This window comes from Mustela nivalis (assembly GCF_964662115.1).
Source record: "Mustela nivalis genome assembly, chromosome: 4".
Classification (NCBI taxonomy): Eukaryota; Metazoa; Chordata; class Mammalia; order Carnivora; family Mustelidae; genus Mustela; species Mustela nivalis.
Genome location: NC_139023.1, coordinates 4478418 through 4491037, shown reverse-complemented (window position 1 = coordinate 4491037; position 12620 = coordinate 4478418). Strand labels below are relative to the sequence as shown.

General features: G+C 40.9%; 1 protein-coding gene across 5 annotated transcripts in view; it reads left to right on the top strand.

Moving 5' to 3' along the window:
* Positions 1-12620, top strand: part of FRAS1 (Fraser extracellular matrix complex subunit 1) — a 409483-nt gene that overhangs the window by 274574 nt on the left and 122289 nt on the right. For all 5 annotated transcript variants that reach the window (XM_082726544.1, XM_082726546.1, XM_082726545.1 and 2 more), the window contains 2 exons: positions 4601-4754; positions 10722-10900. In XM_082726544.1, the coding sequence (XP_082582670.1) occupies positions 4601-4754; positions 10722-10900 (333 nt within the window). The remainder of the gene's footprint in view (positions 1-4600; positions 4755-10721; positions 10901-12620) is intronic.

Here is a 12620-nt window from a genome sequence, read left to right as displayed (position 1 = left end):
AATTATAGTCCTTTAATACTTGATTAAGTTTTAAAATTTTGTAGCTCAAGTAGCCGGACCTGGGGTTAGGGCGCTGTCACTTGAAATCATCATGTATGCTCCGACATTTATTTTAGGGGAGGAAGTTTTCATTTTATTTGTGAGATTTTTCCTCCTAATGATAGAAGCTTAGGTCCTTACTTCTGGTTTACAACACTAATATTTTTATTTGTGACACAATATATAATGGCCAAACTTTATTGCCAACATTTCCCTATGCCCATTGTTTTATGAAATGAATTAGTAGAACTATTTAATTTAAAGCCCTCTTTTGATTATGCCCCCATAACCCCTTTTTGGGATTTTATTGCTTTCTAATGTGGTACCCCGAAGGACATATAAAACATCACTAGACAGGAGATTATTCAGCTCATGTTATGGCTAATTTCTTGAGATTACAGGGATATATGCACCATTGTGCAGAAGAAGGAAAAAATAACTACAAGGAGATAAAGAAATTGCAAAATGTCAGAATCATTGGGGAAATGCGTTAAAATTTGTTTGGCTTTTCTGGACACTTTAACTATAGAAAAGATGATATATAGGCTTCTATTCATTTCTTCCTGAATCTTCCGTGGGCTCTCTCCCAGAAGAAGACAACTGATAAAACCATCTTCATTATAATGAGTGGGAAGAATTATACTTCTTTCCCTTAGATAGTTGTCTGTTTCTTCTTATGTATTATAAACAAATGATTTGGAAACAGAAGTTAGAAATGTAAATATTCTGAAAGACCTGTCTGGGGGGTTCAGGAGAACCACTCTGAACCCATTACTATTTCTTTCCTGAGCTCTGCTTCTCCTGCTTTAGCGTGACTCCACATCCCCTGGGAATCCTCTTCAAATACAAGTGGAAACACATCAGAGTACAAAGCTGATGGCAAAGTAAACAGTCAATGAAATGAAAAGGCAGCCTACCAAATGGGAGAAAATATTTGAAACCATATATCTGATAAAGAATTAATATTTAGACCATATGAGGAACTCAGACAACTCAATAGCAAAATCATCATCTTTATCATCCAATTAAAATGTGGCCTTAGGACCTGCATGGACCTTTCTCAAAAGAAGACATAAAATGGCCAAGAGGTACATGAAAATACATTCAGTATCACTCATCATTAGGGAAATGAAAATCAAAACCACAATGAGTTATTACCTCATACCTGTTAGAATGGCTGTAATCAAAAAGACAGAAGATAACAAGAGTTGGTGAAGGTACTGGGAACAGGGAACCTGTATACACTCTCGGTGGGAATGTAAATTGATGCAGCCATTATGGAAAACAGTATGGAGGGTCCTCAGAAAGCTAAAAACAGAGCTGTCATATGATCCAGCAACCTCGCTTCCAGGTATATATCTAAAAGAAATGAAATCTGTGTCTCATAGAGATATACGTACTCACATGTTTATTGTAACATTAGTCATAACAGGCAAGGTATGAAAAGAGCCTAAGTGTCTCCTGATGGGTAAAAGGATAAAGAGGAGGCAGCTGGGTGGCTCAGCTGGTTGAGCTCCAGTTCTTGATTTCATCTCCGGCCATGATCTTGGGGTCCTGGGATCAAGTCCCACATTGGGCTTCATCCCCAGTGGGGGGTCCAGCCTCAGGGTTCTCTCTCTCTCACCCTCTGCTCCTCCCCACCCCCGCTTGCTTGCTTTCTCTCTCTAAAACAAATAAATAAGTATTTTTAAAAAATGGATAAAGAAAATGTGATCTATGTATTTAATGGAATATTATTCAGCCTTAAAAAAAGGAAATCCTGTCATTTGTGACAGCATAGATGAGCTTGAAAAACAGTATGCTAAGTAAAATAAGCCAGACAGAAAAAAGACAAATTCTGCATGATCTCATTTATATTTGGAATCTTAAAAAGCGCAGCTCATAATAGCAGAGCAGAATGGTGGTTGCCAGGAGCTGCGTAGGAGAAATGGGGAGATGTTAGTCAATGGATATAGAGGTTCGGTTACCAGGGATGAATAAGTTCTGGAGATACAATGTATAGCATGGTGGCTGTACTTGATACTGTATCATACACCCGAAATTTGCTGAGTGGGTTGACCTTAAGTGATTTTTTATACCACATACACACACAAAATTATAGCTATATGAGTGATAGATTTCCTAATTAGCTTGAATTTCACAATGTATATGTATATCAAAACATCATATTGTGCACCTTACCTATGTACAACTTTTATTTGTCAAATACACTTCAGTAAAGTTGGTGAAAAAAATAAAATACAGATCTAATTTAGGATCTGGGGTGGGGTCTGAGATTCTTAACTTGTAATAAGCTTCCAGATGTTGCCTAACACTTCCAGATGTTTGTTCTAACACTGACATAAAAGGAGTACTGTCTCCTAAAGATTTACAGTCACAAGGAATTAAAGAATTGTGTTGGGTTGGTAAAGTGTGGCCAAGATAGAAATGTAGTGGGAGGGACATCTGGGGACATGCATTCAGGTCACAGTACTTACTTGCTTGGAATATGAAAAACCACATTGCCTTATTAGTCCCATAATTTGGTTGTTGGCGTATGACTGATTTCTGTAACCATGATCAGACTTGACGAGGCGGCTGCTATTAGAGAGATTTCTGGCAATTAAGACGCCTGGGTCTGAGTGTATTATCTTATATGAAACTCTGCTGGAGTTAATTGGGACTTTTCCCCCAGAATTCAGGGGGGGTAAGTATAGAGGAAAATTCTTGGCACATTTTGATGTTTTTGTAACTAATATGCTGTATCAATCGTGAAGGGAGAAAATTCTAGGGAGTTTGCCCCTGAGCACTGATCATAATAGAAGGTGCTTCTGCTGCTGTTCTCCTGGGCACTGTTTGACTCGGTTCCCTGGTGACTGTAGTGAAAATGACCTCTTGTGGGGAGCAAATGCTCTCATGCCAAGGGACTGCAAAGGCCTATTTGTTGTCTTCTGCCCTGAATATTCCCCTCCTGGGAGGGGTATTGCTCTGTTCTGGTGTTTCAAATGTTGGCATATTTGAAAGTAATAATAATTTAAAAAACGCCCCCATTGAAATGCCCTATTTTAGAACCCCAGATTTACTGATTTTTGAAGTACAAAAACAGATTGAAAGCTGAACACAGACTCACTAACCTCCTTCCGTGGAAAATGTCAGTCATGAGACTGGAAGAGGCGCACACCTTGCAAATCGAGAATGGCAGCACTTTCGTGACAGTAGCTTTAGCAACTAAAATGGTTGCCTTCTCGGGGTGGGGGGGGGCGAAAAGAGGTGATTTCTTCCAGTCAGCTCCTCCCAGCTGTTGTTTCTAAGGCTTCGCTTTCAGTCATCAAGGTCTGTCAGTTTGGCCTCTAGTGTTTCTGGAAACTGGTTCTAACTCTCTGTTCCCACGGCAATGACTGTTTCATCTTCTCTCACCTGAGCCATTACAAGAATTTGTTAAATGGTTTCTATAGCCCCAGACACATGTCAGTTCTAGCCCCTTTCATCTCCCGCTGACGGAAACTTCATAAACCCCAGACTGTTCATCCCCGTTCCTTCCCTGAAGACGCGTGTTGACTTTACTGGGCTTACAAGATAAATGGAGACCTTTAGTACATCCTCTACCTTCTGCTAGCCAACTTCAAGAGAGTGTCCCTTCTTATTCACCCCTCTCCTGGCCCCATAAATTCTTCTTGCCCAGATACAGTGCACTGTCTTGTGTCTTTGCCTCTGCACAGAGTCCATTTCAGTACTTCTCTCTTAGAAGGGCCATGTTTTGGTCATTCAAGAGTTAAATGATATTTCCCTAGGAAAGCCTTCCTGAGCATTCCTCCCCCAAAGAGGAAACCCCCTTTTTCCGTTATTCTCCCACAGCACCCTGCTCCAACCTCTTACAGAATATCGTTGTGATACGCCCTGATTAGTTGTCTGCGGCGGGACGACTAGACTGTACGTTCTCAAACTGACATCTTGTTTAGGCATTCTTATATATCGTAGGCCTCTGGCAAGAGAGCCAGCCTCTGATGGGTGCTTAGTGTGTAGTGCTTGAGTAGGAGTGGGTGGGGAGAGTAGAGGGACAGTGAGGGGGACGAATGAAAGAGAGAAATTGATGAATGAGAAAAGTTATTTGCTTATGATAAAGTAAAGGAAAAAAATAGGATATGTACATATATACATACACATACATGTGTCTACACACAATATACATACGTAATCCATAGTGCGACTCTGGAGCTATGAATACCTCTTGTTAGGTGATGGCTGGCAACAATAGTACCTGATAACTTATGTTTCTAAGGGCTGATATATACATGTACATATATACATACACATATGTGTATATACACACACACACATATACACAGAGAAATATATATTTATAAAAATACATATTAAATATTTAAATATACTTATAAATTTGTATATATTATTTGTAAATAGAATTTGTATATAATAATGTATATAATATACATTATATATAGTGTGTGTATGTGTGTTTATATATATATACACACAAACATATATATACACACATACACACAAACATATATATATGTTTGTTTGGGCTTGGGCTTAACTCTGTACTCTTTCCTCATTCTAGAATGACGCAGGTCTCCGGCTTATGGCTAACTCAATGGTGTGGGTTCCAGAAGGCGGGATGTTGCAGATTACCAACAGAATCTTACAGGCTGAAGCTCCAGGTGCCAGTGCCTCAGAAATCGTCTACAAAATTACCCAGGACCACCCACAATTTGGTAACTTTTCTTTTCCTTTCTCGTGATCTCATCGTCGTATCCAGCAGTCTTGGACTTGCTATGGTATGATGCCATGCAGCGAGGTTGGGATTCCAGTGACACTGACTTTCTAATACCTCACAGGTCTCATTTAAACACAGAATCATCAAAATGACTGTGATACTGTACACATATTCTGTATCAGGTGATATGCTAAGTAATGTAGACCTGTTAGTATATATGAGATCCAAAATTTAAATTTTCTGCAAGTAAACATGAAATCCAAAATTTAAGTTTTAAAGTAGATTCATTTTACAGAGAAAGTAACTTGCTAATACATAGTTCCTTTCAGCATATATAGCTAATAATGTCAGTTTAATTTTGAAGCTCGGGCTCTCACACTCCACCTTACGCTCCCTCCAGAACATTGCCAGACTTCTTGTTGAGACTTAAAAAAAAAAAAAAAAGTTTTACATAAAAACACTTTTAAAGATCTTTATTGTTACTTCCACTCCTAGCAAGATAGTAGAGAATGATAACTTGAAAATTTTCCCCTCGTCATCATCTAGAAAAGGTGGATAAAAGATGATAAGAATTATAGGGCCCTCGTGGCTGACCTTTCAAGAATAGAGCGAAATCTCCAGGTAGCAAGCAGAGAAGGAGCTTAAAGCCAGTCTGGGCATATGCTGATGGAACAGCTTCCCTGAGAGGCTTGTATGTGTCCCCGTAACCCAAGGGCTCGAGAGGTAATGCCATGCAGAAAGAGAGAAGTTAAGATCTTGCATAAAACTGGGACTCTGGAAAGACTTTCATTTCGAGGGACAGAACAGAAAACAAGAAGGGCACCAGGCCAGAGAGATGGCAAAGAAACCTACCTGTGTTTCCCAGGGCTTGGAGTAGAGCAAAAAAGTCTGCCAAGAAAGAACTTCTCGCCTGTTTCTCCCACAGATCCAGGGTGAAGTTATACTTGCCCATGGTCTGAGAAACCCAATGCTGAGACATTCCTATGAATATTAATCTCAAGCCAATGATAATTCTTGAGTCCCTTGCAGAAACTGGTAGAAACTGTTGCAGAATGTCCACCCTCAACTCCGAATTTCAGGATTCTCACAGCCCAAACTGCTGAAGATTAGCTCAGAATTTAAAATTACAGAACAAATGAGGAAACAGTCCATAGTATCATAAGAAAAATGAACAAAACGTTTAAAATTCCAAGGATTTCGAACAAAGGAGTAATCCTAAAAACTATAAAACAAGCATATTTAAAGACACAAAAGAAAGAATTGAAACTGTAAGGCAATAACCAAGATCATAAAAATAAAAGAATAGGCAGGTATGTTTTTTAAAAGAATTAAAAGATCACCTGAAAATGAAAATTATATTTTTCAAAGTGAAAAATATTTATTCACTACAAATAAAAACTTTCTTGGCATGTTAAATAGCACAGGAGTAATAATCTGTTTTTCTTTAATCTGGTTTCCAGATTTTAAAAACTACTTATTTTCTGTAGTGAGGGGGAAAAAGTTAACTTTTGTGCAATTTAAAAGTAATTCCAATGGGGCACCTGGGTGGCTCAGTGTGCCAAGCAACCGACTCTTGATTATAACTCAGGCCGTGTGTTCAGGGTCCTGAAATGGAGCCCCACACCAGGCTCTGCACCATGAGTGTGGAGGCTGCCTAAGATTCTCTCTCCCTTTCCCTCTGCCCCTCCCATGACCCTCCCACCCCCCACTCTCACACACACACACACACACACACACACACAAAAACTCTCTCTCTCTCTCTCTCTCTCTCTCAAAAAAAAGAAGACTTAGGGGTGCCTGGGTGGCTCAGTGGGTTAAAGCTTCTGCCTTCAGCTCGGGTCGTGATCCCAGGGTCCTGGGATTGAGACCCACATCGGGTTCTCTGCTCAGCAGGGAGCCTGCTTCCCCCTCTCTCTGCCTGCCTCTCTGTCTACTTGTGATCTCTGTCAAATAAATAAATAAAGTCTTTGCATAAAAAAGACTTAAAAAAATAAAAATAATTCCAATGTAACAAAGACATTGAAAAGCATAATCTAATTAAGAATTAATATAATTATAAAATCGTTGCTCTAGCTGGGGTGTCTTTTATTATAGTTGTGTAACTTTGAGGAAGGCGAGTGGATTCCTTTGAGCCTTAGTTTTCTTTGAAAGGTTAGGCTAGATAATTTTTTTTTAACTATTTATTTGAAAATAATTTTAGACTTACTGTAAAGTTGCAAAAATAGTACAAAGAGCCCTTGAATACCTTTAATCTAGCTTCCCTCAATGATAGCATCTTGCAGAACAATGGAACAATGATCAAAACCAGGAGGCCAAGTGGATACAATGCTACTAATTAGTCCGCCGACCTTATTCAACTTCGTGTTCTTTTATCCACTGATTTTCAGCTCGATAATGTTTAAGTCCTTTTCAGCTCTAAAAATCTTTGACTCGTTTGATGTCTACCTTTATCTTGATCATTAAAAGCCAAAAAATTTAATTTCCTAGAGACAGCCCAATATTCCAATATTCAGTTTAACTCTTAAAAAGAACAGTGCTGAATTAAATTATTTTTTAAGCCATTTTGGCTTGATAATGCCATGTAGGCTTGCCTGTGACCCTATCCTACTATAAGTCTCTTAATTAACTTCTTCCTATGAACAGAATCCTCCTTCTGTGTGCCCAGAGCCCCCTATTAGTAATAATCCAATCACATTACCCTTAAGAAGCACTCAGAAGTGAAGGCGGCCGTGGGAACTGGAAGCCCAGTGCACACCAGTCTGGTCACATCCGTCTGTCGCAGTGGTGTGAATCTGTGGACCCCTCCCCCCCTGCGACCCCACCTACTGTGCACTCCCTCATCACCTTAGAATGTCCAGGCTGGGCTTTAGACGTTTTGTGAAGACCTGACCAGGGAACTGAACCAAATGTAAATTGCTTGCAAATGCATGATGGACCCAAATTCCACCGCTTACAGACTCATCACTACTCTCAGATAGAAGTGTGGACAAGTTGATTAGTACTTGTACCTTTAGCTACTTCACAAGTTTGAAAATAAATTTAATGAGATGGTTTTAATGAAGTTACTTAAGTATCATTAGGGGGAAAACCTGACTTCATCCAACACATTGCCAACTCTAAATTATTTAGCATCGAGTAAGAAAGCTTTAATACAAATTTTGTCAGTCCCCAAATAATTCATGGAGGTTCCAGTGAGATTCTAATTCTTAATACCTATCAAATTTCCCCCTCAGAATTCTTGATTCAACCGTAGACATCAGTATTAAGGAAGTCCCAAGTGGAGACTATTATTCCTTTTCTTTAAACCTAGACTGTTTTGTAAGCCTGGATTTCCATATATCTAAAAGGTCGGCTGCTTGTATTTGTCATAATAAAAGCAGAGGTGGGGTACGACACAAAATCTCTCACCTTGCTGCGGTGAACCCACAAAATACTGATACTTCTCCATTTCCTCATGGGCTTAGCACAAAGGCATCTGGTATTCAGCAGACCCAGTGCTGAGCTGCCCCCACCCCCGCTCATGCATCCAGGGCATTGCTGCCTCTCCTGTCAGCAGGGGACTCCCGGGTCCCTCCCTGTCTCGCACCCTTCACAACTACAAGTGTCCAGGTCCGTTGCTTCCACTTGCTTAGTGACTCTCACGTCTGTTTCTTTCTTTCCAAACTTACTACCGTTCATCCGGATGTTGCAGTTGCCTCACACTTGATCCAACTGTCTACATAAATGTTAATTACAATGATTACCATTTTTATAAAATAAAACTCAGCCTCTTTAACGGGTTGGTCATAGGCTCCCTGTGTTCTGATCGTATATGTTTTGTGTTCTAAGTCAGTTCGTGCAATTCACCTACTGAAATCTCACAGTGGCTCCTGGTTGCTTATGGGGGATGATCTTATGGGTAGGAACTATACCTTGCTTATCTTTGAATCCCCATTTCTGAAGGGGCTAGCGTGATAGCTAGCACCTAACACGCATTCAGTCACTATGATCTGAGTTGAAATTTATGGGATTAGTCAATATCCTCTGGTTCCTGTTCATCTGCATAACATGGCAATTTTTTTTAAATCTGGAAAAACAGGTTTATTTCATTAGGTCTGCTTAGTTTTCCTATTATAAAGAAGAACAGCTAGGAAATTAGCATTTGAGTATTTTCTATTTTTCTACTCTTTACATTTTCATTGTAGAAGTCTACTTTCAAATATTTTGCAGCTGTACCCACATTCCTAAACAATCTATATCTTGGAAAAACCCGTATATATTTATGAACAGAGGCCAAACCAGAGAGAGATGGCTAACGGAATTTGTGACTTAGGTATAAATGAGAAACAATACTAAAGGAAACTAGAGTGAGTTGATTCTACACATGATTTTATAAAGAAGACTACGGATGGCTTTTTCCTTACTTCAGTACCTCATCACCGTCCAGGATACTATGCTGATTTTGAATTCGAATTTAATGCCTATACATATTAGAAGGAATATTTCCTTCTAAGTTAGAAAATTGCTCTAGTGTAATTGAGGGTGTTTTCAGCTGTGTGCTGCGTGTAGTACCCTTAGTGGACTAAGATCTGGGTGTCCCGCTTGAGAACCTCGCCCCCCCCCCTCCTTCCCTCTTACCATCTGCGTGGACGGAGGCTCCTCTCAAGTTGTTATTGGGTGGATTTTCATGAGAACGTGGCTTCTGTTTTCAGCGGCTCATCCGTTCTCCTGTTTAGCCGACCCTTGAGGGCATACTGTCCTGGTGAAATTTCACTTGCTTCCGTAACACCTCCATATTTGCAATCTCACTCGAGCAAAAACGGTAGCTTCTGGTCGAGAGCAAGCGTTAGAACCAGATTGAGGTGTCCTTGCTTCCATCCCAGTGAGGTCTACGGCATGATGGAGGAGAAAACACGATGAGTTCTTGGAGGGTAGATGCAGGACTGTGAACACAAAATAACCATGACTGGAGACAGAGATTCATGACCCAGAGCCTGAGCTTCGGATTCGAATCTCAACTCCTTCACATACCATTTGTGAACCTGAAGAAGTTACTGAACTTCTCTGAGCCTAAAGACCTGTCTTTTAAATGCAGATAATAAGAGCATCTTCAGAAGGATCAAATCAGGGGTGCCTGGGGGGCTCTGTCATTAAGCGGCTGCCTTCAGCTTGGGTCATGATCCCAGGATCGAGCGCCGCATCGGGCTCCCTGCTCAGCAGGAAACCTGCTTCTCCCTTTCTCACCCCCCCTGCTTGTGTTTCCTTTCTCGCTGTGTCTCTCTCTGTCAAATAAATAAATAAAAAAAAATTTTTTTTTAAAAAGAAGGATGAAATAATATAATGAAAAGGATGACCAACATCCTTTTTAAATACCCATGAATGATTCTCATTTTACTAAGAGGAACAGAGGCTGACGAAGCCCATGTAAAGCTCACGCAGCCGGGTTTGAACCATCGCATAATGTGCTTCATGCGGTCCCTAACCTAAGCATCCCAGGGCCAGCTAACATCATTCTCATTGTACAGAATTCTCCCAAGAGTGACTCTGAATTTTTTCAAATTTCCCATTGTGTTTACACTGAAAACGTGTGGATTAGAACTCATTTCCTGCTACACAGAAGTTACAGGTACAAATGAACCCATCCGGTGCCCAGTCCATCCAACCAGTGAATGTTTGCTGTCTTCGCGATTTTATGTGACCTAATTGATACACTTCATACCTGCAGTGCCCTTGAATTACTTTTAGTGTGTTTTAGCTGAGAGACTGGGAATTCTGTGTCTGGAGGTGAATTTGATGATGCCTGTTGCGTTCTGTGCTAACATACTTTTCTTCGCCTTGGGTTAAAGACAAAGGAGTACCTAATTTCTCTTAGAAAGAAAGAAACAAAGGAAGGAAGACCGATAAATAGATAGTAGCCAAGGAGATGAGAGCTCTGACCAACTTTTCCATTTCCCAGAGACCCTCACTAACTCTGTGGCTTTCCTAGGAGAGGTGGTCCTGCTGGTCGATATGCCTGCGGACAGCCCGGCGGAGGAAGGGCAGCCCCTGCCTGACGGGAGGGCGGCCACTCCCACCAGCACCTTCACCCAGCGCGACATCAACGAAGGCATCGTGTGGTACAGGCACTCGGGAGTCCCGGCCCAGAGCGACTCCTTCCTCTTCCAGGTACCCTCTGCGGCTGACTGACATCTTTTCTGATGTCCGGATGGTCTCATGAAAGCCCTCGCTCTTACTTTTATGCAATTTGGGTCATTTTCTCTGTTGCCTGGAAATTACATTTGGGGGAAGAATAAATGTAATTAATAGCATTGACAGGTTTTCTAATCTCCCAATTCGGTCTTACAATAACTCTCCAAGCAGAGTCATCTCATGGCAGGGAGTTTATAATAGGTAATGGCCAAAGTGTCTAGCAAAAAATTTTTTTCCAAATATTACAGTGCCCTATGGAGGAAAAAATATTTCTTTTTTCAAATGTTTTTGGAACATTTACCATCTTATGATAAGATCAGAAGCTTAGCAGCCAAACCCAGTGGGTTCATATTTCAGTTTTGCTGTGCACTGGCTGTACAACGTTGGGAAAATTACTTTGGTGAAGTCCTTGTGCTTCATTTTTCTCATCTGTAAAATAGAATTACTATGAGGATTTAATGAGTTAATACGTATGGAACATGTAGAGTACTGCCTGTCACTATGCGTGGGTGTGTCACGGCCATTTATAAAGCTTGAGCGAATACCAGTGCCATAGACTGAATGTCTGTGTCCTGAGATGTGTATGTTGCAATCCCGCCCCCTCCCTGTGCAGTGGTATATGGACGTGAAACCCGTGGTAGGTGACAAGGATTAGATGAGGTCATGAGGGCTGTGCTCTCATGGATGGGATTAGTACACAAGAGAGCTCGCTGCCCCCCCACCCCGCTTCCCTGCTCCCTGCCGTGGAAACACAATGAGAAGTCAGTGGTCTGCAACCCAGAAAAGATCCCCCACCAGAACCTAACCAAGCTGGCACACTGCTCCAGACTTCCAGTCTCCAGAAGTACAAGAAATAAGTTTCCCTTGTTCATGAGCCACTCAGTTTATATATTTTTGTTATAGTAGCCTGAGCAGACTAAGACAAATAGACCGTTCGGAGGCCGTCCATAAATTAAAGAACAAGAAATTATAGTGAGCGCATTCTCTGGCACTTATCACACATAATTAGAAATTAATAATAAGAGGCCAAACCAAAAAGGCAAACCATTTAGAATTTTTTAAACAGTCTCCTAAATAATTACTCATTCTAAAAGGACATCAGAATGGCAAACTATTAAGAAATGTTGATGAGGAGGAAATAACTCCTCAAAACTTAGATGATGTGGACAAAATAATACTCCAGAACATTGATGGCTTTAAGCTCTTATTATTGAGCAGAAAATATGAAAATAAATGGACTAAGTGAAGCTACAAAACCACAAGAGAAACCTAAGGAAAGCAAAGAGAGGAATTCTTAAAGATAAGCAGAGGCATCGACTCAGTGTAAAACAGGAGACTACATAATGAGCACAAACCCCGAGTCTTGGGAAAGATCAATAAAATTGGGCAAACTTACGTCAAGGGCAATTTGGAAATAAAGACTTGAACAGAAGTACAAAGGAATGAGGAACTTCGAATAAGAAACGGCATCAAAATGTAGATGCGGAGAGGAATTTGGGAAAATGTCAGAGAAAATATAGAGAAGCTCTCATGGGGGCTGATCAGCCAACGCGGGGCCGGGGACCCTCGGAGTCTGGAGTCTGAGGCTTTTCCTTTGTCCTGAACCAGCTGGGGATAAGCTGCCACAGTAAGCCGCCCAGCTTGCTAAAATTCCCACCCGTTCCGTTCCTGAGGCCTGGTGTGGACGTCTTCCTTG